This window comes from Takifugu rubripes, chromosome 17 (assembly GCF_901000725.2).
Source record: "Takifugu rubripes chromosome 17, fTakRub1.2, whole genome shotgun sequence".
In the NCBI taxonomy this organism is placed as follows: Eukaryota; Metazoa; Chordata; class Actinopteri; order Tetraodontiformes; family Tetraodontidae; genus Takifugu; species Takifugu rubripes.
The window spans coordinates 10,280,074-10,307,435 of record NC_042301.1 but is presented as its reverse complement, the minus strand read 5'-3'; the positions used below and the strand labels follow the sequence as shown (position 1 = coordinate 10,307,435).

The 27,362-nt window shown below is 45.0% G+C and overlaps 2 protein-coding genes across 6 annotated transcripts in view; both read right to left on the bottom strand.

Moving 5' to 3' along the window:
- The window catches only part of mgat3b (beta-1,4-mannosyl-glycoprotein 4-beta-N-acetylglucosaminyltransferase b), a 33,452-nt gene extending 19,117 nt beyond the window's left edge, over positions 1-14,335 (bottom strand). Inside the window, exons 1-2 of one of the 3 annotated variants that reach the window (XM_011620024.2) lie at positions 14,232-14,335; positions 11,739-12,395 (exon numbers count right to left, since the gene is read on the bottom strand). Coding sequence is in view for 1 of the 3 variants with exons in the window: in XM_011620022.2 (XP_011618324.1) it covers positions 14,232-14,257 (26 nt within the window). In the remaining 2 variants the exon portion in view is untranslated. Of the gene's footprint in view, positions 1-11,738; positions 12,469-14,231 lie in introns of those variants that run through there. The other 2 variants (XM_011620022.2, XM_011620023.2) reach the window with 2 other exon arrangements.
- Positions 14,336-15,736: 1,401 nt separating this feature from the next.
- tab1 (TGF-beta activated kinase 1/MAP3K7 binding protein 1) lies at positions 15,737-27,180 on the bottom strand. 3 transcript variants are annotated; one of them, XM_011620020.2, is made up of 11 exons: positions 27,101-27,180; positions 26,397-26,527; positions 26,089-26,242; positions 25,799-25,894; positions 25,256-25,349; positions 24,087-24,203; positions 23,390-23,501; positions 22,161-22,305; positions 21,833-22,046; positions 21,374-21,527; positions 15,737-16,368 (listed from the first exon to the last, which is right to left on the bottom strand). In XM_011620020.2, exons 1-11 carry the CDS (start codon positions 27,131-27,133, stop codon positions 16,143-16,145), a joined length of 1,476 nt encoding a protein of 491 aa, XP_011618322.1. In that variant the 5' UTR covers positions 27,134-27,180; the 3' UTR covers positions 15,737-16,142. The 3 variants fall into 3 exon arrangements, with proteins under 3 accessions (XP_011618322.1, XP_029707132.1, XP_029707133.1); XM_029851272.1 differs by having other exon boundaries at positions 15,737-16,365; XM_029851273.1 differs by lacking the exon at positions 15,737-16,368 and adding an exon at positions 17,789-20,901.
- Positions 27,181-27,362: the final 182 nt, after the last annotated feature.

The window sequence follows — 27,362 nt, the reverse complement described above, 5'->3', positions numbered from 1 at the left end:
AATGCAACACTGGACTGAAATAGATCTTGACATTACAAAAGCTTATGGAAACAATGTTACTGCGCATGTAAGCAGCGGTGGTTTGACGAAACATTATTGTGGGGCCCTTTTTGTGTTTATATACAAAATCAACAAGGTCGGTCCAAAGTCACGACGGCTGTAAATGGTGCCTACTGTGTTTGTACAATGCAGTTGGAGTCTTGAGAAAATACCACTCGATATTATTCAACTGATGCATCAAAGTGTCACAAATAAACCAAAAAACACACAAAAAGCATTATGAGACTGGACAGCAGAGCCAGAGGACAACAACTAATTTGAATCTGGGGCTGTTGAAGATATTTTATGAAGATGACGTAAAGGTAAAGTCAACTAAACCTGAACAAAATGAAACAAACAGTCAGATTTTTTTTTTTTAGGAGAAAGCAGATCCGAGCAAAACACATCAAATCCGCCTGAGTGCTGGGTTCTATCTGCTGTGGGCTAATTTATATTCTGGGTAGATGCTGGGAAGTCACCCACAACACACACACCCACACACACACACACACACACACACGGTGGAGTACAGTTTGAGAACAGTGGAGCAAAGAGGGAGTTTGTGCTTCTGTGTGACACAGATCCAGAAGTCACATGTGTGCACTCAAGTGAAGTCTGATCTAACAGCATCAGAAACATGGTGAGGGTGTGTCTGTATTTGTGTGTGCAAGTGTGTATGTGTGCACCAGCCTTCAGGTTTTTCCCATTTCAACTTCCTCTGTAAAATGAAGCCGGTTGTGCAGACTTTGCATCATACTGAAACATGGTAAACTCCGACTGATTGTAAAACTGCATTTTAAGTGTGACTCAGTGTTTCTGCATTTCCCCAGCAGGTAGTAAACAGCAAACACTGCATTAGATATTCATGAAACAGCTTAAAACCTGATAACCAAGTTTCTATGGCCCATCTGAATATGCAGCATGTTCTTACTCCTAAACTCTCTATGATTCTGTTTTTTCTTCCCTTAGGATCGAGACAGGTAGTCCATTTAAAACATGCTGCATAGATAATAGCAGGATTCCTCTTAAAAAGCCTCTGAACCTGCTGAAAGCTGTTGTTGTTGCTTGACGAATCTGCCAGGCCACCTTCTCAAACTGTGGTGATATGTATGTGGTGATATCCTGTACAGAGCTTTAGTGTATGTGTGTGTCTATGTGTGTGTTGGGGTCAAACACAGGCCTTGGCACAGGATATTGTATGGTATATGCATCTGTGTGTGTGTATGTGTGCTTTTGGAGCCACACTCTCTCTCTCTCTCTGAGATGGTTCTGTTAAAACACAATAAGGCCCATTCAGCTCCGGAGTCACCCACTGTCTCTGGCATGCCATCGACCCACACACACACACACACGCACACGCACACGCACACACACACACACACACACACACACACACACACACACACACACACACACACACACACACACACAGACTGCATTTAATCCCCACAAAAAACATCTTTACATTGTCATTAAAATGATGTAATAGCTCATACACTGGATGTCATGTCAGTGGGGATTATAAATACCTTTATCAGGCAAACATGGCTCACGATGAGCAGCCATCCGGCACATTACACCCCCAGAATACAATCTAAGGCATACATGAGCGCCCATCACGGCAAATTTTCCCATTAAAACACATATACTTCTATTAAAGAGCCCACCATTTTGCACCACCGTCCCCCTAATTAATAGAACACACAGCTTGATAATGATTTAAAGTCTGACAGACAAGCTGAAGCAGACTGAATACAACTCAGAGGCTGACAGTCAAACTCACCGAAGACGTGCAAAGATAAAAGTCACCATTTTCCACACGAGTTAGGAGGCGAAGAGTCCTGGCCTTCTCCCGCAACAGCACCTAAACAACTTTTCATATGATCACTTCACTTGGGTAGTGCACGTAAATAGCCTCGCTCCCATCTACTACTGAATATGCTTCAGGGGAAGAGAGAAAACAGCCTGCAAAGCGAGGCTGATGTTCGACCTTTTGACATGTCAACATACCCTTCAGGTAATACACACATTCACCTGACCACACAGGTGTTGGCTTACACGCCCTTTAGCAGGAAAATGGAGAGCAGAGCAGCAAAGCTCCTCTGCTCTGTGGATCAGAGAGCGGAGGATGTGCCACTCTGACTGTATTTGCCAGCTGATTGAGGATTATAGTTAAACTGATAGATAAGTAAAGTTTTGAGAAAGGTCCTCTCTGTCTCACACACACCTGACATGACTGCGTGAGAAGGTAAAATATTCCCGTCTCCTTCGTCAAAACACACAAACTCTTCAGCTCTTCTTGTTAATCAAACCTGAGGTGAAACAGGTGGGGGGCTTGAATCAAAACCCCGCAGAAGCTCAGGTGTTAAAAGAAGGCATGGCCGGCACGTGCGATTGAATCAAAAACTATAGGAATCCAGCGTGGAATCCAACCATATTTAACACTTTGGCAGCACCTGGCTCGCACCCGGCTCAAAGTCTGGAGGAGACATTTAAATCTGTAACTGAGTAGCTAAAGCTACGCAACATTGATCACATTGCGCCAAGTTTGCGGGATAATAAACAAATGAATGAGCAGGTCTTTTATTTCAAGCATGAGTCATCGTTTTTTTTCTTCACGCTACATCCGACTCTAGTTCGCTCCTCTCTCCTAATGTGCAACTAAAGCCAAGATAAGATAAAACTCCAGTCAAAAGGTCCCGGAGCAAAAACAGGATATTAAACCCTTTTCTCCTCTATTCCATGAACAGCCCCAGACTCGTGGATGCACCTTTCAGCTTTGTCTTGCGGGTTCAGCTCAGGAATACCGACCACCAGCGAGGACCTCCTGCTGTCCGCTGGGAGTTGGACACTGCTTTTACTTGGTTTGCACAGGAGAAAGCGAAAGGACAAAGATTCAACGTCGTGCTTATATCTCTGAGCAGGACAGAAGTCTATGGGGAGGGGTCGTCCTGAGGCAAACTGAGGTGAGGTAGAGCTCCTGTAGGTTTCCCAGCCTCACGAGGCCGTCTGCCTGTGTGTGGGGGTGCGTTCACTAAGCACTGGGCCACTTTCCCAGATGAGATTCTGTGCCGGAGGATAATCCTGATGAAAATGTCTTTTCCTCTTCCCCCTCATTTCATTCTCTCCGTCCATCTGTCCGTCCGGGCGGACAAACAAGCGGTGGGCCACGCGCCCTCCTCCTTGCCGGCCATTGTTCCCGTCTTACCTCCCTCGTGCTACGATTGACAGACTCCTCGCTGACATCTCTATCTCAGCCACAAAAGATACAAAACACAAGTGCGTCACTGTCAGTTTTCTAAAGGTCAACTGCTTTAAGTGAATCATAATCACGCCGCCAACTTCCTCCTTCGGTCTCTTGTCTAGGGCATTTTCTGCCACCAATCTCTCCACGTTCTCACTTGTTTTCTTCTGCCTCCTGAGATCCTGTCAAATGGGTCTGGGAACTTTAAAATCCTCCTTCCTTTTGGTGCCAGGGGAAGTGGCGCAGCGTCGTCTGCTATTTTAAGGCTGTTTTTTTTCTTTCACTGAGGATGCGCTGCAGGCGCGCAGGAGGCAGTAAATGATGTTCCGCTGTCTGTTCAACCTTGAAGCTGACGATGGCAGCTCATTTATACGATAACATTAAAGGAAATAAAACTTCGGAAGAATATCCTACTGCCTCTTGATTGTTTCGCCGTAAGTGAATATTTTTATGCTTTGTTTTCTAGTTTGCTAATTTTGTTTCCCAGTGGATCAATGTTCTTTTGTTGTTCTCACAAGTAAATTTCCCTGGTGAGGAGATAAATTTAGGGTTTAACTTCATTAAATGCCAATATTTTTAAGATCTATATTCTATTTGTTTAAATGCTTTTAGCAAAGTCTAAATACCGGTAATGTAGTTTTGTCTTTAATTCTCGACAGCAATCTTTTCTTTCCTTTTTTCTTCTCATTATGGAGAAAATGTTGAGTGCATGCTATAATAACAGAACAATCAAAACATGTGCTTTGTAAGTAAAACCAGTACGAACATTCTTTCCAGCCACGGGGCACGCTCACATGGGTGGGGGGGCGGTGGGACATGGGGATTCAATCAGGCTGAAGTCTGATGTTTCCATCTGATTTTACATTTTTATTGAATCAATAAATTAATACAACCACTCCTACAGCTTCCCAGCTGCAATCACGCCAAAAAAATGTCAGAAATGTATCGCTCACGCAGATACAAACCATTGGCTGCCGCTCCCCAACCTAAATATCTAATATCAGTTTATCCCTCTGCCTCCCCACACACACACCCTCCAGACCTCCTTTACAAATGGTAACCTTTATAAGTCGTGCAGCGGTGGTAGCGTTAAGCCCTACAGGCTCAATAGCACACATTCTGGGTTGAGCACAGGTCAGAACCATTTTCTGTCCTGGCTCAGCGGGTCTCCTGAGGTCCTCACAGCGGGACACAAATGTAAGATGACACTGTGGTGGTGGGGGGAAAAAGGGAAGAAACAAAGAGAATGAGAGGAGAGAAAGAGAACAGTAGAGTGAGATTGTCAAGGACAGAGGGCGCCTAATTTAGCACAGCGTTAAACTTCAGCGCGGCGGTCCGACATGAGCCCAACCCAGCGAGGGTGTCTGTGAGCCGAAAGGAGGGGGTCTGAGGTCACAGACAGACAAACTGCCATATTTAGTGAAGGGGAGCACCCTGCAAATAGCCAGAGAGGGAGAGCGAAAGAGAGAGAGAGAGAGAAAGGGGGGAGGAAGGGAACATAAAAGGGGGAGGAAATGCTTTCAGTACAGATATGGAGCGAACTTTGTCCACATTTAGCACTTTCTTGTCACAGAAATCAAAAACTTCCTCAACACAGCCGCTTCCCTTCCATGAAAACCCTGCCTGGACCGTCAGCTGTGTGTATGTGTGCGTGTTTTGCCTGAGACAGCCTTTTCTGGAGATCACACTGAAGTCACAAGTGGCTGCTGTAGCCACTGTTCAATGCTCCTGCAAAGCCATTAAAAATAGATTAATAATCAAGTCCATAGACTTATCAAGTTGTACTTATCCACCAACACAACCCTGTCATTAAAGGCATTTCGCCCTAAATACTTCTGAGAATGACGTATGAGCAGATGTGGCTATAACAACAAGCAATAAACCAAACCTTGAGCGTAAATCTACTCCAAAGCCTCAAAAATCAACATGGAACACTATAGTATGTTTCTAATAGACTCTTTTAGACAGAAAAGTGGGTTATCATGAATCCAGCGTGATCACCTTTTCCACATTGGATGCGATTGTTGTGATGATTGTGACCCTGGACCACCAATCAAATCAATTATCTTGGCACCAATCCCTTCGGCCCACGGTGACACCCGTCCCAGAGTTGGACATCCCATACCAGAGAAAACACTGACCCCACAGAACCTGTGCTGAGATGATGGGTGAGTAATGTGTGCAGCCACAACAGGATGAACAGTAACCTGCAATAGTGGGAAAATGAAGCCACAGCAGTGCTACTCGTGGAATAACCAGGAAATTAAGGAACAGACTGAATTTGGAGGGCTTTTCTGGGACACATGGACCTGTGTCATCTGCATGTATGGACATGAGTCGAGGCTGAATCTAAAAAGAATGAACACTCTAACAGATCTCCAAAGAATTAAACCTACTCCTTCCTGAATTCAATTGCAAATTAAAATAAATTGAAACAGAAGAGGTTAAAGTAATTTTGGCAATGAAAACCTGATCTTGAGTTGATTGTCATAACTGACAAAATAAGAGAAAGATAATAAATGTCAAATAAAGCTTAGAAAGTCGTGGAAGTAAATACCACTGTGTGGGTGTGTGTGTGTGTTCATTGATTTATATGTCACGAAATCGATTCGGGGAACACGTTATGTTATTGGTTTTAAAACAAAGCCCTTGTTAGACCTGTCTGCTGCTCCTGCTCTAACTGATGACCTTGTTTGTTGGCTCTCTGCTCTCTCTAAAGTGCTTTTTGGACTCTTAATGTTGATTGTGGTATCTCTTAAAACAGTTAATTGCCCCTATTCCAGCCCCGCAAAGGTGCAGCTCTTACTCCTTTAAGAATTGTGACTTTGCTTCACCACTCATCTCTTGTTTATTCTGCCCTTGACCTTCTACTGAAGGGTGGGCGACAGAAAATGCATGTTTTCTTCCATCTTCCCATGTACTGAACACAATCGCTTTAATAGAAACTTGGCTGGAATCCATCGACATAAGAGGAATTAAACATTAATGAGACGGATGTTGTGTATATTGCCGTGTTCTGTGCTCTGTCGCCGAGCTGTATGAAACACCCGTGTTGGCCTGATGGCTGAGCAGGAATGATGCACACAGAGGTCAACGTCTATCTACTTTCAGCTCCGGGTCAGTGAAAAGACAGACAAGCACCCCTCCGCCCCCCCACGCTGACTTATATCTTGTAATTACCTCAGCCCTCACCAGGATTTGCCCCCATGTGTCTCTGCTGAAAACAACTCTTTGTCTCGTCGACTTCCAGTGGCATAAAGGGCATATTTATGCCACAGACCACACCAGCAGATGGTAACAGTAGCTGCTGGGACAAACATGCCCCCTCACATCCTTCAGCAACACTCAGCCTGATATAATGGAGATAACGCCGAATAACAGCAAATGGGAGACATCCATAACAACGTCTGGATGGCAGCGGGGAGTCGACTGTCAAAGGATTCACAGCAAGCCGTTTGTAGCAAGCTAAAATAAATCAAATTCGGGTATTTTTTCTCGACACTAGGATCTACTGTGGTTATGCAAAAGCTGCAGCAGTGTTTGCATAGAGCTGCTTGCAGCTGTTTTGTAGTCACTTCCTGCAAAGGTACAGTCTTCTCACCAAATTCAGCATATTTGCCTAAAGAAAGGAGAACTTGAAACTAAAACTAAAGAAATTATTAGAAAAAAGATTACAGTGAGCACAGTGGAGATGAAATGAGCCTGTGGGGCAGCGTTCTTCTATTCTGAACATCTGGGAAGAAAAGACCTCGGTGAGAATCTAGCAAAACAGGCGGCTATGCAAGGAGAAGAGGCCACCAATCTCCACATTCTCAGATCACTCTCTGCAACCTAAACTGACAGGAACTGAGTGCCAGCAAAGCCATTTGCTTCGACCTTGCAACTCAAGTCGCGAGCAGTGAAAAGAGAGAGAAGAATAATGAAATCATTGACAAGAGGAGGCGAGGGATGAAGAATGGAGGAGTTGTTGACACAGGAAATAGAAGAGGGTTGGATAATATGAGAAAAGTGGAAGAGAGAGGGACGGGAATTGTCCAACTGCAAATTATAACATTTAGTGCATGAGCTATCATTGGTTAGGTGGGATTGCAGGTGTCCTGTGCTTCCTCCTTGAAGGAGCGTCTTTCTTTCAGAAGCCTGTTTGGACGGCTGCAGCCACACAGCAGCGCAGATGCAGCCTGACAGACTGTTTGTCATCCGTCCGTCTGCCTTCAATGGAAAACTCCTCATTTTGAGAAAGCACCATTGTTTGCCTTCCTGCCCAGTTAAAGGAGATTGATGCCACTGACGGACAAAACTGACACAAAACGGCTTCATCAGAGCTGCCCGACTGGACTGGGGGGGTGGGGGTGAGGCGACAATTGATCCAGTTCGGATAATGAAAACAGATAAAAAGGGAAACATAAAAGGAGCTCAAGGTTATGTTGGTGCAACTATTGTGAAAGATCAAGAAGCAACAGATTATGGTGAGAATCTAAAGCCACAGAAGAGGAAACAGTGGGGAAATGAACAATGCCAAAGAAAATTTGTTTTGCAAATGGAATCAAGGTCAGACGGAGAAACTTGCATTTGGTGAGTTCCTATTCAGGAGCTCTTGATAATACTGTCAATTCTCCTAAATTTACACGTCAGCCAGCGTCAGGCGGCAAGGCCAGCACACGTGAAAGGGTGTGTGAAAGACAGCTGCAGGAGGGGGACACGTGTGTTCTTAATCAAATCTGGCAAAAGATGTGAGCTTCATCTGCAGGGATAAGGTCTGTGGACTTCACACTTTCAGACACATGACTGTGTCCAAAACACCCCCCCTCCCCCCACACACATACCCACACACATACCCACACACATCCACACACACACACACACCTCCTTGACATGAATTTGTCAGTTAATCTTTTGTTCCCTTCATTCAGGTTAAATCTTTGCATTTCACAGCCTATTATCTCCTTAATATCAACTATTTATAACCCAGATAAAGCATCTTTTAGGGTTTGTTTTTTAGCTCTAACGCCCGGTCATAAAGCCCTCACTGTCTACTCAGTGGTGACACAGCAGCCAGTTCTAACATTGGAGCAATTCAGACAAGTTTGAACGAGACGTGAAATTCCCAGAAAGAGCTAATTGTACAAGATGGTACATCGTGCACTGAGGTTTGGGCTGTCATCAACTCCCTCGCTGCGTCGGAGTTGGCTCCAGGTCTTCGGAGGCCTATTTTACTGTCTGAATCTGTCATGGTCCACATTAAACCGCGAGGTCTGTGTCGAGCCATCGTCCTTGTGGAGATGCTTTTAACTCTACGTGTGTGTTTGGAGACCAGGCCGAGCTACAGCCACAGGTACAAAATGAGAAAGCTCCTGTCAGGCCCCACACACGCACTCAGAGAACACTGCGGTAACTAAGCCCATCCACTGACAATAAACCCAGACATCGTAACGTTGCCCTGCTCAACATTTTAGGGTCCCTCAATGAAAAGTAGCCGTATTCAAAGGTTTTGCAGCAAGAACAGGCATTGGAAACATTTTCTGTGCGACCCCCACACACCGCACTGTCTCTTTGCATCATTATCACCGTGAAGTGAAAAGGCCAGCATTCCCACCAGATGAGTTCTGCTGTGCTGAAAGGCGGGGGGTCTGGGATGGCAACACTAGCTCCGGGACTCCACTGCCTTCTGTGCTACATCAGAAGTTCTTTTGTGGCTCCCTTTTTTCACTGTGTATCCAGAATTTTCTTTCTTGACCACTGTGCAATCAGCTTGTGCTCAGATATGAGCTAACTTGAGCCCTCCTGTGCCCACACCCACCTGGGAGCCCTGATCAATACCTGGCCTCTAAATGGACCCTATTTCCCATGGGAAATAAGAAATGGATTGAGTGGGCGATGGGGTGAGAGTTGACTCAACAGCGACAAAGATGATGGGTTTTTTGTGTCAGTGAGGAACATGGTCGCCTGGGGGCGGAGAGAGATTTACTTGTGACGAGGTGATGCGGGGAACTTCCATTGGGTGAGGGGATCCAGCATTTGCTGGTTGGAGTTTCTTTTTGACAGAGGTAGGGTAGGCCACACTGGTGCAGTCCAGGGTCTACGCAGGTATACAGGGTATACCCACTTAGTTCTTAAGTAGTAGTGCATGTACCCACTTCTAAATGTCCCCTATGTGCACCATTGTAGTATCTGTAAGCTAATTTGCCTTGTTTCCCCTTGGATGGTGAAATCCTGACCCACCATACTCTAGTGCATAGATGTCAAACTCTGGCCCGTGGGCCAAATTTGGCCCGCAATGTAATTATATTTGGCCCACGAAGTCATACCAATAGACTGTTAGAGCTGGCCCGCCGGTATTATCGCTGAAACCACATGTGCTGATACTACAAATACCAGAATGCTCTGCTGGTGTTTTGGTATCAAAATCCACACTCTACATCAGTTGATGGTGGTAATGCACCAGTATGTGGCATGCCAACCACAAAGAAAGAGGAAGTAGTCATAGTGACCTTATATGCTAATGCTAATTCTGGCACTGCACTCCCCCTCTAAAAAATGATTAAAGGAAGGCCGAAAATAGGACCTTTCTGAACAGGTAGGAGGCAGAATATCTCTTTAGCTATGTAAAAGATAGACCTGTCTGTCTTGTATGTGGGGCCAATGTGCATTACAAGGAGAACAACAGATGTCACTATAAAACACAACACCAAGACAAGCACAAACACCTGGAAATGACTCCAATGTGCCAGAAAGAAGAAGAGATGAAAAGGCATTACATTTACATTACATTAACTTACAATGGCATTGATTACTGTTTAAATTTAAAAGAGAAGAAATGAATGCCAGTGATATGTTTTTTTTAATTTGAATTTCGATTTTGCATGTGTGCAATAATAAATTATATATTGTATTGTGTTAAGCTTTACTTTTTCCCTGTTCAGTTAAGCAAAACTAGTTTGGGTCCATACCAAAAGGTTCCGTGTTATAGCTGGAGGAAGATTTTTTCAATAAATATCAATGTTGGCTTGTGACTTTGTCCCAGTTTTGAATTTTGGCCCAATGGGTATTTGAATTTGACACCTCTGTTCTAGTGGCTCTAGAGCCTCTAAAAGCTAGTTGCTCCCCTTCTTCACTGATTGGTCAACGTTAGGCATGAGGGCTGATGAGCCAATCAGAGGCAGTCCAGGGCGGGTCATGCCGAGGACAATACTGCTACCCGACAAATTCCCTTTTATGAGTTTACTGCAAATGTTCTGCATTTACAATACATAAAAAACAGGTAGAAGGTACAAAGGTAGGTACGAAGAGAGCTCTTCAAACACAGTTACAACCATCCTTGCAAATCTGTATCAGCCAGCACCTTAGCTCATACTAACAATGCTACACCGGGGCAGTTCCATAAACATTAGCTCAACACTCAAACTTCCTCTCCCACCCACGTCAGAGAGGACGCTGACAGTGACTTTTTTTTTTAATTTAAGGTGGAATATGAGCGAGAAAGAATTGTCAACTTCAGATTTGAAGTATTCAGTTAGAATGTTTGTCTTGTGTTGAACAGATCTTACATTCTGCTAGCGTGACCAGATATACCTAAACTCCAAAACAGCTGTTCAGAGACAGTTTAGAAAAGGAACTACTGACCTGCCAGGTGAGGGATTGTTAGTGTGTCTTTATTTTTACTTATTCAGATAGGTTCACTCACGGTCCAAAATCCTTCCTCCCTAAAATCAAGCAGCAGCAATTATGTGACACTGGGCAAAACCGACTGACTAGTTTGGGGTAAACTAAATTTTCATGTTGAGAATCTACCCACCTCTCCGGGGGGACCACTACAGCACTGAGAGGTCACATTTGCCGACGTACGAAACCTTTCACTCATGAAGTGACGTTTCAACAAACGTTTCTCACATTTTGAAAAAAATGCCGATGTCATGAACATTAGTTGCGAACATCTCGCCAATAACCTGGATGAACAGCAGGGAGAAGACCGGGACTGATAATGAACACAAGCGCTGTGTGCTGCCGTGTTCATGTGCTGAATTAAGACAAAAAGGAAATTTGGCAAATTTGCACCAAAAATGTGTTTTCTCATATCCATTTATACAAGAAGCATCAGGCTGCAGTGCTCCCAAAAAGTTACAGAGATCAATACCAAGAACTGTGAGGCAAACAGGTGCAATTTTCTGTATTTGTTGTACATGTATGCCTTATTTTCGCTTTTTTAGAGGTGCCCCCAGGTCAGTATTTGGAACATCCACAACCTTAAAAAGCAGCAGAGATCCCATGAGGTGGCCTGAGATACACCATCTCCAACCTGACCAATGTCCACCTCCCAAATTACAACCTCATCCTTCCAGTGATGTATAAATATCCACCCCCCTCCTCTACATTACAGAGGGCAATGCCACGGGGGGCTCTCCAAATACCCCTGCCCGCAATAAATGATTCAAAAGCAGAGCAGAGCATCTCCTCTTACCCATCTGTGCCTGTGTCGAATATCTTTAGAGGCTCATGGTGGATGAGAGTCCTGCTGATCAGCTTGTAGTCTAGTGCTGCAGATGAAGCCGCTCTGCCATCGCATCGGCGATGCTGGAGGGGGGGCCGGGGGGGGGGGGGGGGGTCTCGGTGCGTTTACGCCACCGTCTCCTCGCAGCGGTCACCCGCGACGATTGTCCCGAGTGAGACTTCTGTGGTGGCTGTGGTGATGCCGGAGCCTCCTCTCCGGCTGCTGGTGTTGACTCTCCGGGAACCTGAACGGGGGTTCGGTCAGAGGAAGCTGCAACAACGGTTGGGAAAAAAAACAGAAAAGAACCGGCCGATCTGCTTCGGATGATGAGCCACAAACGGTGCGCCAAAAGGATGGCGATGGGCAGACGAGGATGGACGCGGGGATGATCAACTATCTGGCGTCCTATTCGTCGTTTTCTGTCGTGTTTACGAGCCGCTCTCGCCTCCTCCCTCGCGTCTTCTCGGGTTCTCTCGCTCCGTGATGCGGCTGCCTGTCTTCCGTCCTCCGCGCTGCGCTTTGCGCTCTTTGTGACGCCTTTTCCGCTCCTGCGAATGATCTCCCCCTGCGTTCTCTCCTCTCTCACCTCTTTTCCATCACCCCCATGTCTCTCTGGATTCAGACAGGCTGCAGGGAACAGGAGGTGGAGAGCAAAATGTGTGAGGGGGGCAAGTTTCAGAAAGCAGCGGCAGCGAAGGAGGAGCTCGGGGAGACGGACGCTCCTCCCAGTAATGGCGGGGGGGCGCACCAAAAACACGAGGGGGGTGCTGCGGGGTGCAGAGGCTTTTACAGACAAACTCTTGTCAATATTCCCGTCATGTCTTCTGTGATTCCCTGAAAACTAAATGTGTCCAAGTTCTGCAGAGCTAAAAATAGGCTCCTGTGACCAACGCAGGAGCCCCCGTCAGGCTGTAATGCACACTGCATACTTGACATTTTTAGGTGTAAAATACCTCCCCTTTTGTCAAAAAGGGTTCAAGAATACAAGCATTTGACTCTATCTGTGCACCGCAATTCAAAGAAATGCAGCTACAAATCTAAAACACGGTAATATTTAGGAATAAAAGCAGCTTTTAGGCTTTTAGTGTAAAAATATGAACGCTGCGTTTTACTTGCGATATGCGATATGCGATAAGACTGACACTGAGATGTAAATGGAGGTTAGACTAATCTTTAAACACCGTTTCCTGTCTTTTTAGTGGCATTTTTAAAGCATCCTGCTATTTTTATAGGGATAAAAATAATTACAGATGTGTAGTGGACCATTTTTATCCCCCTCTAAATTCTTTAACTTTAATAGTGAACCTAACAGCTGACTCTTTGTAACCTGAGCAGGAACAGAAACAATTTCTACACTTTTAGTTGCAGCTCACGAAGTGCTGTTGAGTCCTATTTACTACAATTGGCACAAGTTTGTGTCAGGTTCTGGTTCTATTTGTGCTAATTACACAGCAGAGGACCTGCACAGACCTGTGGCCACATTCTTCCTACCAAGTGTTCTGGGGTGAGAGCTGCCAGTCAGAGCTTGTTTGCTCTGCACTGAATCCAGCTGGATATTCGGCCTCCAGCAGTGCGACATCCCTCGTGTCAGGGTGAGATCGTCAACCTCCGTGCCTCCGTTTGTTTTCCCACCGAGCGGCCAGCAGCAGAGAGGCTGGAGGGGGGCTTCAAGCACCACAAATCGAGCCTTCCTTCCGTTTTAATCAAATATTAATAACAGGCTGTCAACACATCTGATGGCGACACAGAGACCATTGAGTTACGATGTCAGTGAAAAACCTGGGCCCATTACTCCAGTCCGGATCTTCAGTCTGACTGAAGAGATCAAATGCAAGACTCCATGTGCAAGGGAAGCAATTCTGTTAACTCAGGCTGACAGCGAAGCTTTGAATTGTTGCAGAGAAATAGAGTCCAGACCAAAGGCTTTACAGTGATAAGATCTGGAGTCAAATGATATGATCCAAAGAGCTTGAGGCGAGCTTGCAGAGGAAGGGGGTGGGGTGGGGACAGGCATTCGACTGTAGGTGTGACCGGGATCCAATCAGGCGGAGTTTAGTCATCTTTTATTGCAGTTTTCACCGAGAAACGTAATTTTCTCTCATTAAATACCATCGTAAACAAAGACTGAAACCAAGACTGGACATGACTGCCTCCTCCAGGACAGATGAAACTGTCTCTGGGTGATGGTAATCAGAGGACTAGCTCCTCCTCTCGCCATTAGCTTTCTTCCCAGTAAAAATACGAACCAGCTTTGGTGGGATAAAAAGGATCAGAATGTTACATTATTCCTCCTGAAAGGATCAACACTGCCGCCCCAGCTTCAAAGCGAGGCATAAGGCACCACAGGAACCAGTCTGAACTTATTGACAGACTAAACATCAGCACAGCCAACAGACACGCTGTCATGTCTCCTTCTTTCCACCCAAAATCAACGCACAGACATAAAAAATAGTTTGCATTTACCTGTTTTTCCCTCTGTAGTGTCCCATGAGCAGTCGGCTAAGATACAGCCTCCAGGTGAGTCAACTAGATCTAATCACTTAGAAGACAAGTGCTCCAGCCTCCTGTGAACGTGCTGCACCTTCACGCCCTGAGCTAACTGTAAAACTGCGCAGGTTAAAATGAACAGCTAGCTCACCAGAAACAGGAAGATCAGAGATGTGTTTGTGCTGTAAAAGGATGGTGCTTAATATGTCTATGTTATCGCATGTGCAGTTTACAACTGGCCACTGTTCTCGATATGTAACCAAAACCCATTTAATAGTGCCTGCTTGGTTGATAAAACACACTCTGCATCACATTTGCAAAATTAATGATTGAGAGGACCATTGTGGCAAATATAGTGGGACCAGCATGCGCAATCCTTGATATTACTCCACGCTGCTCGTGCTTTCACGCACCAACTCCACTTCAGACTGGCTGCAACATGTTGTGAGTGACATAACTCAGGTTTGATTGATGGTGTGTTTGAATATGCTGCTTAGCCTAACCACGCTCTACATCACCGTCCATTAGTGCAGCGGTCAGCTGAGAAGAGAAGACAAAAATGGCAGCCGATGCCCTTTACATATGCTAAAAAGGGAAAAGAAAGTGGTAAAGTGAAAAGCTTGGCGCCTGAACGTGAGCCTGATGTGAATGTTTCAGGGACAGTGTTTACCCAGAGCTCCCTCTGAGGTCGTCCATCAGCCCAGCGTCCAGTATGAACACAGCGTGTTTATCCAGGACACAATCCTCAGAGCTCGTCTCCCAGTGTGCAGCGGAATAACACAGCAGTGAAATGGAATCATGAGAAACACAGTGCAGGATGTTGGATTGCGCGTCTCTTCGAGCAGCTTTTCCAACGTGCACTTAAACATCAGCTCTTCACCACCAGTTCAACCTCTTATCATTCCCCACCCTTCCCAGTTCCCTTCAGTTCCTACAGGGAACCATAAAATGACCCGAACTCCCTTCAACAATTAGGTCACGGCCTCAGCGGGAGGGAAACTCCAATTACCCCTAAAATGAGCAATTAGTAAGGCGGCCTGTGTCAGCGTTGATTGGGAGCAATCCTGCATTACAGTAAAGCCTCAATGTGGCGATCAGAGGATTTAATAAAAATCGTTTCCACCCCCACTTATTAGTCGTGTGTTTCTTATCACTGCTTTCATTAAGCCAATTATAGTTTTATAACAGTGAGATGTTCATTTAAAGAATGAGATTAAGTCCAGGGGTGACTGCGCAGTGATTGGTGGTGCAAGTACCCCCACAGACCGCTGCTTCATGAAGCTGTGGGTACTTTTTGTTGGATTAAAGTGGGAAAAGAAAAGCAGTGTGCAACGGTGAAGGACTGACACAGAGATAGAAGGCAGCTGAACCCTCAGCTGCTCTTGCTGTGCCACCCCACCACCGTTAACGTGACGCTTGGTTGTATTTTTACTTTACTGTGCAGTGAACACACACTCCCTGTGTAAAATCAACAGAAAGGCATCAGAGCTGACACATTGTAATTGTAAATGCAACAAATACACAGATATGCTTCAGTTACAGATAAACCAGTATTTCCAACCATATCCTTTCAGCCCATTTGAGATCTTTTGGTCTTTTCATATGGTAGAATTTAGCCACCCCCGAAACCAGCTCTGTGTTTTTACATTTGATTACAATCGGGATTACACTGTATGAACTGTTTCTTGTGTCCAGCATTGGCTGCAGAAGCAAAAACACAACTTTCCTGCTGATTACAGACTTTCTCTCTGTAATCAGTGTCTGATGAGACCTTTGCATCCCTGAGTCCTTCCTCCATGATGACATAGCGGTAGCGTCACCCTGATCACTTCTTTGAAAGCCTGTCCCTTCTTGATCCACGGGCCCCCTCAAGATCCACTTGTCTTTCTACTGTGGTCCAAGTCCACCTTGTGTGCTCTGTCCATCGCTGTGGTCACTTCCCCACAGACGGTAAAACTGACTGAAGTCCACGTAAGGCAGGACCCTGCCCGTCTCGTCGGGCTGCGCCGCCTGGCTGCCTCTCTGGCGGAAGAGGCTTCCGTCCCCGGAGCTGGAGCTGGAGCTCTGCGTCTGGGTGTTCGTAGACTGGAGGGTGGCAGTGGGGCTCTGGCTGCTGGGAAGAGGGGCAGAACAGAAGAAGGGAGGGGAGAAAGGTGGTTGGTCGGGGGTGGTGGATGTCGAGACGGGTATGAGGGTGGGGACAGAGGAGCACGCAGAAATGGGACCCACAGAGGAGACGAAAGGATCTGAGAGACAGGACAGAGAGGTGGAGAGAGGAAGAGGATGGGGATGAGGAGGGTTGGAGGAAAAACACAAGAGGGAATTGGAAAGAGGAAGATGAGGAAGAGGATGGAGGGGGTACAGAGGGACTTCAAGTATGGGCTGCAGAATATCCACCTGGGATTGGTGGGTGACGTGCTGGGACATGCTGAAGGGTCAATAGAATGAAGCGGCGGGCAGACGGTGGATATCAGCAAGTTGGAGGGCAACGAGGAGGAAAAACACACGCGAATCAGAAAGTGAGCAGCAGCAAGATGGAAAGAATTTCTGCTGGAAGGCGTGGAGGCGATTAAAGAAAAGACCGTGAGTACAGATCATGACGAGTTCTAACAGCACCACTTTTTAATATTCAGCTTGACTCGCCAACAAAAGCTCCAAAACAAAAGGCTGGACTGTATAATTACAATCAGGTCTCTGCGTTTGAAATCATCAGGCACCTGGAGTCCTCGGGCATTAACCGGAGGCCAAGGGAAACCTGGGAAACGTGCAAGCGAGCCATATCAATCCGTAACCTCAGACAATCGAATGGATAATTTCACTTCAGCCATAGAACAGACAGCATCCTCATGTTGACATTAACTTGTCGGAGCATTTTAGGTCTCTTTTAATATCTGACTACATCCTACAATATTGGTTTTTCCTTCAAACTGTTGCTAGGCAACAATACATGACAACTTATCTAAGCACTCAAGTGTATGAGGCACAAATTCAGCTTCAGGCATTCAATCTGTCATTCTGATGACAGTAAATGCAGCTGGTCAATTTATATTTGTCATAGCTACTTCCTGTTGACTGAACTCGAATGTTTGTCCTGAATAAGTCGGAGGTTAAATGGTTCAGATCACTGATAACTGGTAAACAAAAGCAAATTAACAGAGTTTAAAAAGGCAGGATTGTTTGTGACAGATGGTGGACATGGTTACGGTTCCAGATATAGTTTATCGTGAATACTATACACATACTGACACTTAAAATCCTCTATATGATCACATCCCATTTTCTAATCATAATAATATTTTAAATAAATAAATCCAGTAGCAGGAAAAAGTATGGGAACCCTTCAGAATAAAAAGGTCATAAAAGGTGTCACACCCACAGACTGTTTAACACTAATATGGCCCAAAAAGTCAGCCAACCTGGAGTCAGCATTCTGAGATTGGAGGGGCCCTGTCCTATAAAGACACACAACAGTTGTGAGTTTGCTGTTCTCAAGAAGCTGTCAGGACCAATAGGTGACTTGCATGATGTTGAAAATGGTTCCAAAAGTATCTCTACAAGCCCCGATGTTCACGTGTCCACGTAAGACAGAGTCCAGTGCTGTTTCTACTCTCCCTAGACGTGTTCGTCTCACAGTGACGACTGCACACGCTCGGCACAGATAGGATCACATGCTAACATCTCTGTTGACCTAGCTAAGTAAAAGATTAAACAACAATGGAACCAGTGCAGCACAAACCATCAAAGCCTCACCCCAACCTTGAGATATGGTGGAGAGGCATCGCTGGTGGGGGGGGCTCGGATACCTCAGGGCCTGGACGAATTGGCTTGTTGATGCAAAAAATTAATTTCCATGTTGATGGAGAGATTTTGACCATGTGTCCATGGTTGTGACTTGAAAGAAGATCAATTTTTATGATCAGCTGCAATGTCTTAATTCACCGATCTGACCAATGATGTCATTGTTGTTTTGAAACACAGATTCTCCCTTTATGTAGCTTGTAGATGGTTCATGTTTAATCTGTCTCAAGTTCCACTGCACCAACATGTTTGTTTGCTTGTGACGGTGTTACTGGTTAATGATTCAAGTTTTGAAACCCTTTATTGTTCATTACATAGTCACAGGCTGAAAGCTGAAATGCCACAAAGACACAAAACACAAAGACATGATTGTTTTTTGCTTTAAACTGACAAAACAGACAGTTGACACTGGTGCAAATGATGGGTTTTTATGTCTATGTGGCATTTATGTTTTGCTCCTTGCCATTTTGGAATGACCTCTAAGGGTCACTGATGTTTAACCATTTCATCTCAGTCAGTTTGGGACAAAAATTGTTAAACATGGCCAAAAAGAAACACATGGTCTGCCAACTACACATAATGGTAAGCTATTTTTTGGTGTTAGCTTTTCTTTTGGTGTTAGTGTGGAAGACAAAACTCGAAGAGCGTCAGCCGCAATCGATCATACGTCTCTTTCGTGTCTATTTAAAGCAGTGTTTTTCAACCACTGTGCCGCGGCACACCAGTGTGCCGTGAGATATTATCAGGTGTGCCGTGGGAAATTATCAAATGTTTGTGCCTGTGCGGTCTAGCGCCTGGCAGAGTAACCATGTAGTACTCTTCCATACCAGTAGGTGGTGGTAGGTAGCTAATTGTTAATTGCATTGTGCTTGGAGACAAGCGAATTAGTGACGCATCAATGCCGCGGCAGGTGACGTTTACGGTGGCGTTGTGGATAGCGGGACAGCGGTGAGAGTGATGGATAAGTTTTTGAAGAGAAAAAATTCTGGCTCTGAACTGGACCCTGGACAAAATCCAGACCCAGATGAAGGCCCCAGTATGAGTGGAGGTCAAAAGAAAGCAAAGACGGTGACGTCGAGCAAAGTTTCTGGCGCGAGGCAATACAACGAAAGCTATCTTTCATTTGGATTTACTTTTACCGGAGATGCAACGGCGCCGACTCCGTTGTGTTTGGTATGTGGTGAAAAGCTCTCCAACAGTGCTATGGTCCCAAGTAAGCTTAAACGCCATCTCCAAACGAAACACCCTTCACTTCAAAATAAAAATGTTGAGTATTTTGTTTGCCTGTGTGAACACACAGAGAAACAGGCAGATTTCATGAGAAAAACTACAAAGGTAAACGAGAGAGCCCTTAAAGCTAGCTACCACGTCGCTGAACTTGTGGCTAAATCAAAAAAGTCCCACACTGTGGCAGAGAAATGAATACTTCCCGCCTGCAAAGCCATTGTAAACGAGATGCTCGGACCCGTAGCGGCTAAGGAAATAGCCAAAGTCCCTCTCTCAGATAACACGATTTCCAGACGTATTGATGAGATGTCTGCAGACATCGAAAGTGTGGTTTTGGACAAGATCCGTATCAGTAAGAACTTTGCGTTGCAACTTGATGAGTCAACTGATATAAGTGGACATGCTCAACTCTTGGCTGATGTGCGTTTTGTGGATGGAGACAAAATCAGAGAAAACTTTCTATTTTGCAAGGCTTTGCCAGGAAAAACAACAGGAGAGGAATTTTTTCAGGTTACATCAGAATATCTGGAAAAAGAAGGACTTAAGTGGGAAAACTGCACGAGTGTGTGCACTGACAGAGCTGCAGCCATGGTCGGACGCACCAAAGGCTTTGTAAGCAGAGTGAAGGAAAAAAAACCCAGATGTGATCATCACGCACTGTTTTTTACACCGCGAAGCCCTCGTTGCCAAGACTTTACCAGCAGACCCCGTTCCTGTGTTGGATGATGTTGTGCACATGGTAAACTTTGTGAAGTCACGACCTGTGAAAAGTCGCATTTTTGCGGCTTTGTGTGAGGAAATGGGAGCGGAGCATAAAGCCTTGCTGTTTCATACGGAGGTGCGATGGTTGTCGCGCGGCAAGGTGCTGGCCCGCGTGTATGAGCTGCGAGAGGAACTTAAAGTTTTTTTTGACAAATGAGGGTTCCGATTATGCAAAGCTGCTTGCATGTGATGAGTGGTGTGCAAGGCTGGCATACCTGGCGGATATTTTTCATCATCTGAATGAACTGAACACACGAATGCAAGGCCGAAATGAAAACCTGCTTACAAGTACAGATAAAATAAATGGATTCCGTTCAAAGGTGCAACTCTGGCAGCAACATGTGGAAAGTGGCAATCTTGAAATGTTCCCACTCACCAATAAATGGCAAGATGTTAATATTGCTGCACTCTGTGAGATAATAGTTAAACATCTGAAAACTCTTGAGGAGAAGATGTCATTTTATTTCTCTTCAGCCTCCACAGAGTGCCTTGACTGGGTTAGGGACCCATTCAGCTCAGCATCAGCTGTTGGAAAGGACATGACTTTACAGGAGCAGGAGCAACTAACTGAACTGAGACAAGATCGTGGTCTCAAGCTAAGCTTTGCTGATCTACCTTCGGACAGTTTTTGGTTGGCAGCTGCAAAGGAGTTCCCAATGCTGGCCAACAAAGCTATTTTAACACTGCTCCCATTTTCCACAACATATCTGTGTGAGGTGAGCTTTTCAAGCCTGACTGCTGTAAAAACTAAAAACAGAGAAAGACTGAGAGCTGTGGAGGAAGAGCTTCGTGTGTGTCTTTCATCGATTCCTGCCAGGATATCAGCTCTGTGTTCATCCAAACAGGCCCAGGTTTCACACTGAGTGAGTAAAAAATGGAAAGATTATAAAATACCTTTTTCGTTTTGTTTACTTGATTCCTATTCAAGACACTATAATATAACATAATTCTTCAGTGTTAAAATAAGCTTTTTTCTGCTGGTGGTGTGCCGCGAGATTTTTTCAATGAAAAAAATGTGCCTTGGCTCAAAAAAGGTTGAAAAACACTGATTTAAAGGACTGTGGCTGGATGGAGCACAAAGGAATCACACAGAAATATGCATTCATGTAAATAAGCACAGCAGTAGAGTTCAGAGCAGTTTACCGCTGGCGTGGTGTGAGAGATGGAAAATCTTTCAGAAGGAGGATTAAGAAGTGGATATTATAAATATTATCATAAATAGTTTTATAACACAAGAAAAAAGCTGGCTGACATCAGGCCGAGCAGGAGAGGTTTATTCTGAAGTGGAGTAAAGGTGAGCAGGAACCTTAAAGAAGACAAAGCCAACTCACCCAGGAGTCGGAGTGCCTTCCTCCAGTGTGGAGGCCGTGTTGGTTCCATTGGTGAGAGTACTTTGGGAAGGCATGACCAGTGAGAGTGTCACACTGGTTTTACTGGTGCTTTGGCTGTTGGAGTAGGGCACTGAAACTGGGTATATACGGCCACCTGACCAGAGAGAACAAGGGGACAGGACCCGTTTGTTAACCAATTTGTTTCAAGTCATGACATAAAACTGATCTGAGAACTAAGCACTTTTAGAAATAACCCGGACTCTCTGGTATGTTGGCTCTACAAAGTATTCTTGGCTGCAGGCCTTCAGACAGCTTCTAGATAAGTAGGTTTTGTAGAAGCTGTCTGTACAGCTATGGAAGATAATGTAATAATATTTGATTCTCATGAATCTCGTTTCACCACGGAAGGACCGTTGTTTTAGTATGCTACGTGGAGCTGTCCCTGACAGCCGTTCCTACCCTGTGTGGGCGTGAGTGCACCATCAGCCAGAGGGTAGTTGATGGTGCGGATGAGCAGTGTCATGTCCTCATGTCGAGAACAGTACACTGCCCTCTGGCGGCCAGACACGTACACGTCGTGGTGCAGGCGTTTGACGCGGTCCACCACTGACTGAGCCGCTGCCTCGATACTAGCCTGCTGGGCCAGCTCTGCTGCTACCATGGCAACTATTTCCTACAACAATGAGGAAATAGCAGGGAGTGATAGACAGATTACAAAGAAAATCAATAAATGACATCGTGAGGCATTCGTGACCGTATATGCATAAACACAGTACGAGGTGCTGACCTGGTTGACCTGTTCAGGGCCGTGGGCAGACTCCAGCGCAGTGATGAGACCCTCTGACATCAACACCAAGAAGCCAGAGATGTTGTCCAGAGACTGACTGCCATGAATCTCAGGCTCTGAGACGATTGGCTTGGTCTTGGCCGCACTGATGGTGCAGGAGATGCGGAGAAGAAGAGGAGACAAAGGGCAAGAAGATAAAAGACATCAGTACATTTAACCTAAAAGGGAAAATCCCGATAATCAAATGTACACTTTCTTTATCTCATTACCTACCACTCTCTCTCTCCATTTTCTGCCATTTGAAATTCTATTAAAGTTATGTTGTGCATTTACTTGTACTACTAATCTGGATTACTCAAATATTTGCTGGGCTGGACTGCAGACAGAGACAGGAAATGAGAAGTGTGGGAAAGGGAAGCCAGACTGTGGTATTTCAAGAGGCTGGGCTGAAAGAAAAATGATGGACTGGAACACGGTCAGATCTGATAACTACACCTGTAATATGAAAGCAGAACCTCCACTGTGCTGATTGAATCCCGTTAATGCCAGACAGCCACAAATAGATTCTCCTTTAACCATTCAAGTACAACGCCACACATTTTGATTCAATTATTAAGAGCGAGGAGCATAATGAAGCAGGTGAATAATTAGCCTTCCTTCTCTGTGCTGCTCTATTCCATTGTGGTAAAATCTCTATTCTCCTGCGGGTTTTTTTTCTCCAAGCAAGAGTGACTGAAAAGAAGTATGAATATCCATAACTCCGAGGGGACGTGTCCCTGACAGGGCCGCTCGTGTGATACTGTGATAAAAGAGTCCTGCAAATACTCATATTCAGGCCCAATGAACACGGCTCTGTGCAGCTCCTACAATAATCCAACACAGGAGTCCATACAGCACTAAGAACCATTCTATTCTTTTAAGTCTGTTACTAAGAATAGATCAGACCAAGGGAAAAATATGCAAACTGCACATCTTAACACGGCAGCAGCGCGCCCTGTAAGATCACGACTCCTCTTATCAAAGAAGCTGGATATTTAGTGGAGCTAAATGTCAGTTAGCCACTAGTGCATCTGTGCACTAACCACGGCCGCACAATCAAGGACGCTCACAACACCACAGACGCAGAACCTGAGCTTGAATGGAGCCCAGGAGGTATACAGATGGATGAAGGTGGATATAGATATCTGTGTTTGTGTGTGTGTGTGTGTGTGTGTGTAGAGAGACGTTACCTAAGTAAGTCAATGTCGTTGTAGTTTAACTTCACCCGGTAGTCTCCGAGTCTCCTGGTGCTGGTCTGACCTGCAATCTGACCCGCCTGCCTCACGCGAGCTGAATCCACACCTGCGTGATGGTGAAGTGGTCAAACACACGGAGAGAATCAGCATCAACGGCGGTTTGAGAACTGCAGGAGGTGAACGGATGGATGAGGTTTAGAATGTGAGGGAAAGAATGAGGAAGAGGAGAAGTGTCTTTGGACATAGCATAGGCGCAGAGAGGTCACCTTCAGCTGGATAAATGGAATAAACGCTATTTCAGTTAAATCAGCCAGGGAAGTGCCAACAGCATAATTATGTGGACTCCTGACTGGGGAGAGAACAAACAGCAGCGGGCAGCCCAGCTTCCTCTCCTGATGGAGTTTATTCACCATTACTGTGGACTTAACACAGGTGTCAGGCTTCAACGACCACTTCTTCTGCAAGGATAATGAGAATGTCTACATTTGCTGTAATAGGTAAGTCCTACATTACTGGACCATTAGCTGCAGTGCAGCAACTGTTCAAAGTGTCTGTTTCCTTCCTCTAATGATGGTCTTTGAATATCCAGCTGAGTGCAAAGAACACAACTTGGTTCTAAATGCAAAAAGCTTAGTTTGAGTTGCAGAGGGCAATTTTTCAGAGGTTAGGAGATCCAGTTTATCTGTCTCACCCAGGGCAGCGAGTCTCTGCAGTTCATCCTCGCTGTCGGTGTTGTGAGGCCGGCCGATCTGGAGAACTTGGTTCTGGCCATCGCTGCTGGACTTGCACAGCAGAGCCCGGTTGGTACCTGAAATCCCAGTCCAATAGAAAATGAATTCAAAGACAAGATGTAATTCTTTGCTTATTGTTGGGTTCTAATTTTAGAATGGCTCATTGAGCTGGGCCTCCACCACACCACCTCCACAACCCAGTTTGGTTCAGCAGCGAGCCCTCCTTCCCTCTCCCTGCCCTCTCCATGTGGGGCCCAGAGGTCGACTACCAGGAAACAAAGCCTCTTCAGTCTTCTAAAGGTTTTTTCTTTTCTTTTTAACATTGTTGGTATTAGTGTCAGCTTTTCTAAAATCTAATCTCTGAAGCATCATTCAATACTTGTAGGCATTTTCTTGCTAAAGAATTGCCACAAATTTTACCCCAAAATTCCTTAAAAATGATCCACAGTGTTAATGCTCATATATGCAAACCTGTCATTGCTCCATATGTGGAAACAACATCACTCCTGTGTGTTATTTGTGATCATTGTCCTCCACGCATTCCACACAATTCCCACTGTATCAAATTATGGGTTACTTGACCTTAACTGTCAAATGTAGTTCACGTCAGCACACAGCTGGGAGCACTTTTCTGGGCACATATGCTATTATGATTAAATCTCCTTGGATTCGTGTTCCGTCAACTTTGAACTCCTGACCTTCACACTGCATGCTGGTGAGGAGACACTGTGTTTTTCCTGCTAATTACTGCACGCTCCTCCGCTCTATTTACTGCAGTGTGCCCTCTGCTTCGTGACAAATGGAAATTAAATCCACGGAGTGGGTGAGGGGCTTTTCTGCGTAGGGGGCCGCAACATGGCTTAGGTGCACATTTAGAGGGAATCAGTCGTCTGTGGGTGGAGCTAAAACATCAGAGAGAACCCAAAAACATATATTTAGATGGACAAGAGGTGCCACAAGGCAGTCTCTGTTTAAGCCTGACATCTACTGGTCACAGGACAAACACTAATGGTGGATCTACATGCTGGGCTGTATTTATCAGGTGTTATTACAACTAGGCTCTGTGTTAAATATCGAATATTTGCGTTAGTGTTAAAAACAAAGCATACAGGTAATCGGGCTTTCCTACCAACGTTGGCGATATAAAGCTTGTTGTTGATAATTAGTGCAACGATGGCTGTCGCTCCTCCGGACACCTCCTGCTCCAGCTCCTTCAGACGCTCCTATGTGCATAAATAAATTAACAATTAAACCGGAATAATAGACAAGATAAAGAGAGAACAGACTGAACACTGAAGATGTTGACCACAGAAATGGAAAGCAAACTTGTGCGAGGATGAGAATAAAGAATCAATCACGACTTGAAGGTATTTTAAATAAATAAATCAAATCACTAAGATCTTATAGGAACTCCCCACCAACACACAGAGCGAATTATTACCACAGTATGAAGCAGAGACGCCAGAAAACACAACTGCACGGAAAAAAGGAAAAGATAATAAGCCGGGGCCAAATCTGAGACCAGCTTATCTAATGAAAATAAGCAAATAAGCCCAATTAGAACACAGTTTGTTCTCTAGTTGCTAGGAATTAACTCACACTAATGTCTATATCTGGATTTCTATGGAAACTACCAGTGAACTTTCTCTCTCCAATTTCCAGCGTTGCGTACCTCATTGTGTTGCAGGTGATAACTGGACAGGTTTGCTTTTTCAGCCAAAGCATCATCTATGGTCTCAAAATAGCTCTTCTCCACCACATCAAAGGCCTGCAACACACAGGAGCGTGTACGTGAATGAGACACTGATGACGCGGCACAGAGCAACCAGTAAACAGCCAATCTTCCTGCTGCTCTTTATCAAGAACTGCATGAACTTTGGCTGTAGCGTCCCAAGAGTGACGCTTCACATACATCACTGGAATCACTAGTGTGAATGTTCTGTCATTTAAATTAGGAAAGACCTGCGAGAGGATCCTGCGAATGTCGTTGTCTGTGTGGCTGGAGTTGATCTGTCCAAGCAGGAGCTCAGCTGTCAGACACTGGGAGGCAAAACTGGCCACCCTGCTGCCATCATAACCATTAAAAACCCCATAGAGGAAACAGCCGTCCTCGCCTCTGTATGGGAGGAAAAACATTTAGTTTGGATCTTCACAGAAGACAGGAGCATCAACTTCCAATTCACCACAGTCACTACAGCAGAAATCTTGTCATTAAAGATTTTGGGAAAACTACTCGCCACGTGTTTTTATTCTTCTATTTTGTTTCTCACCTGAACCTCAGGTGTCCGTCCTCGTTGGTGTGGCTCTGAGTTCCTTTGCCATCGGGGCCGTACACACAGTTGGGGGCAGTGCCAACCCCACACATCTGGCACAGCGGGAGGTCATCTGTCCAGCTCTGATGCTGTAGAAATAACACTATTCTTTTTACATTGACGTTCCATTCACTTCCACTCTTGCTTATTCCAGTCTTGTGTAATAGCACACGTAGTACCCGTTTAGCAATTGGCTTTGATGAACACCTCAGTACATTATTTTGGTTCAACCTTAGATCCCTTCAATGACACTTTGCAGGGTATGCTAGTGAATAAACATTGTAACTATATAGTTTTGGTACAAGAAACTGTCAGTCGAATAAGGAAGGGTGTCAACAACAGTCGCTTATTACAGGGTTTACTCACATAATTGCCTCACGCTACTTCAGACAACTGTCTATGCTGATGAGATGAAATAAGTTAAATGACACTAGTATATTGTTATTATCTTTGTTATTGCTAGCCGATTGTTAGCAACACTTCAAAAACTCTACTGTTGCTAAACTAGCTAGCATATATTAAGGAGACTGTGTAACACGAAGAAGTAAAATACAAAACGACCCCAATGAAATGACAGAGTAGAGCAAAACAGCTTCCAACAACTCCACAAAAGTAAGGTTATTGAGTGGTTCCTCTGGTCATTTTTTACGGCTTCTACTCACACTCTGCATCAAGTTCCTTCGCTGCGCCGCCATGTTGGATGGCTCGCGGTGCGTTCACGTTCACTGCAAAGTCGAAAACCTCAACTTCACATTGCGTCTAACCGTAACAGAAAAAAAAAAAAAAAAATCAAATATAATGAAGCAGCTTCTTGTTCACAATATATAACAATAAGTTTTTTTAAAAATTAAAAATGTAACTGTTCACATTAATGCCTCAACGTCAAAAAGAGATTTATTTATTTTAAAATTCCATTCATACTAT

What these genes read in the sequence shown, in the direction of transcription:
- tab1 (XM_011620020.2), bottom strand. Translation starts at nt 27,133, where the DNA reads ATGGCGGCGCAGCGAAGGAACTTGATGCAGAGT. An exon ending in GCTTTATATCGCCAACGTTG is followed by an intron (nt 24,204 to 25,255) that starts GTAGGAAAGCCC and finishes CTGGGATTTCAG; the next exon opens with GTACCAACCGGGCTCTGCTG. An exon ending in GAAGGCACTCCGACTCCTGG is followed by an intron (nt 16,369 to 21,373) that starts GTGAGTTGGCTT and finishes CCCTCTTCCCAG; the next exon opens with CAGCCAGAGCCCCACTGCCA.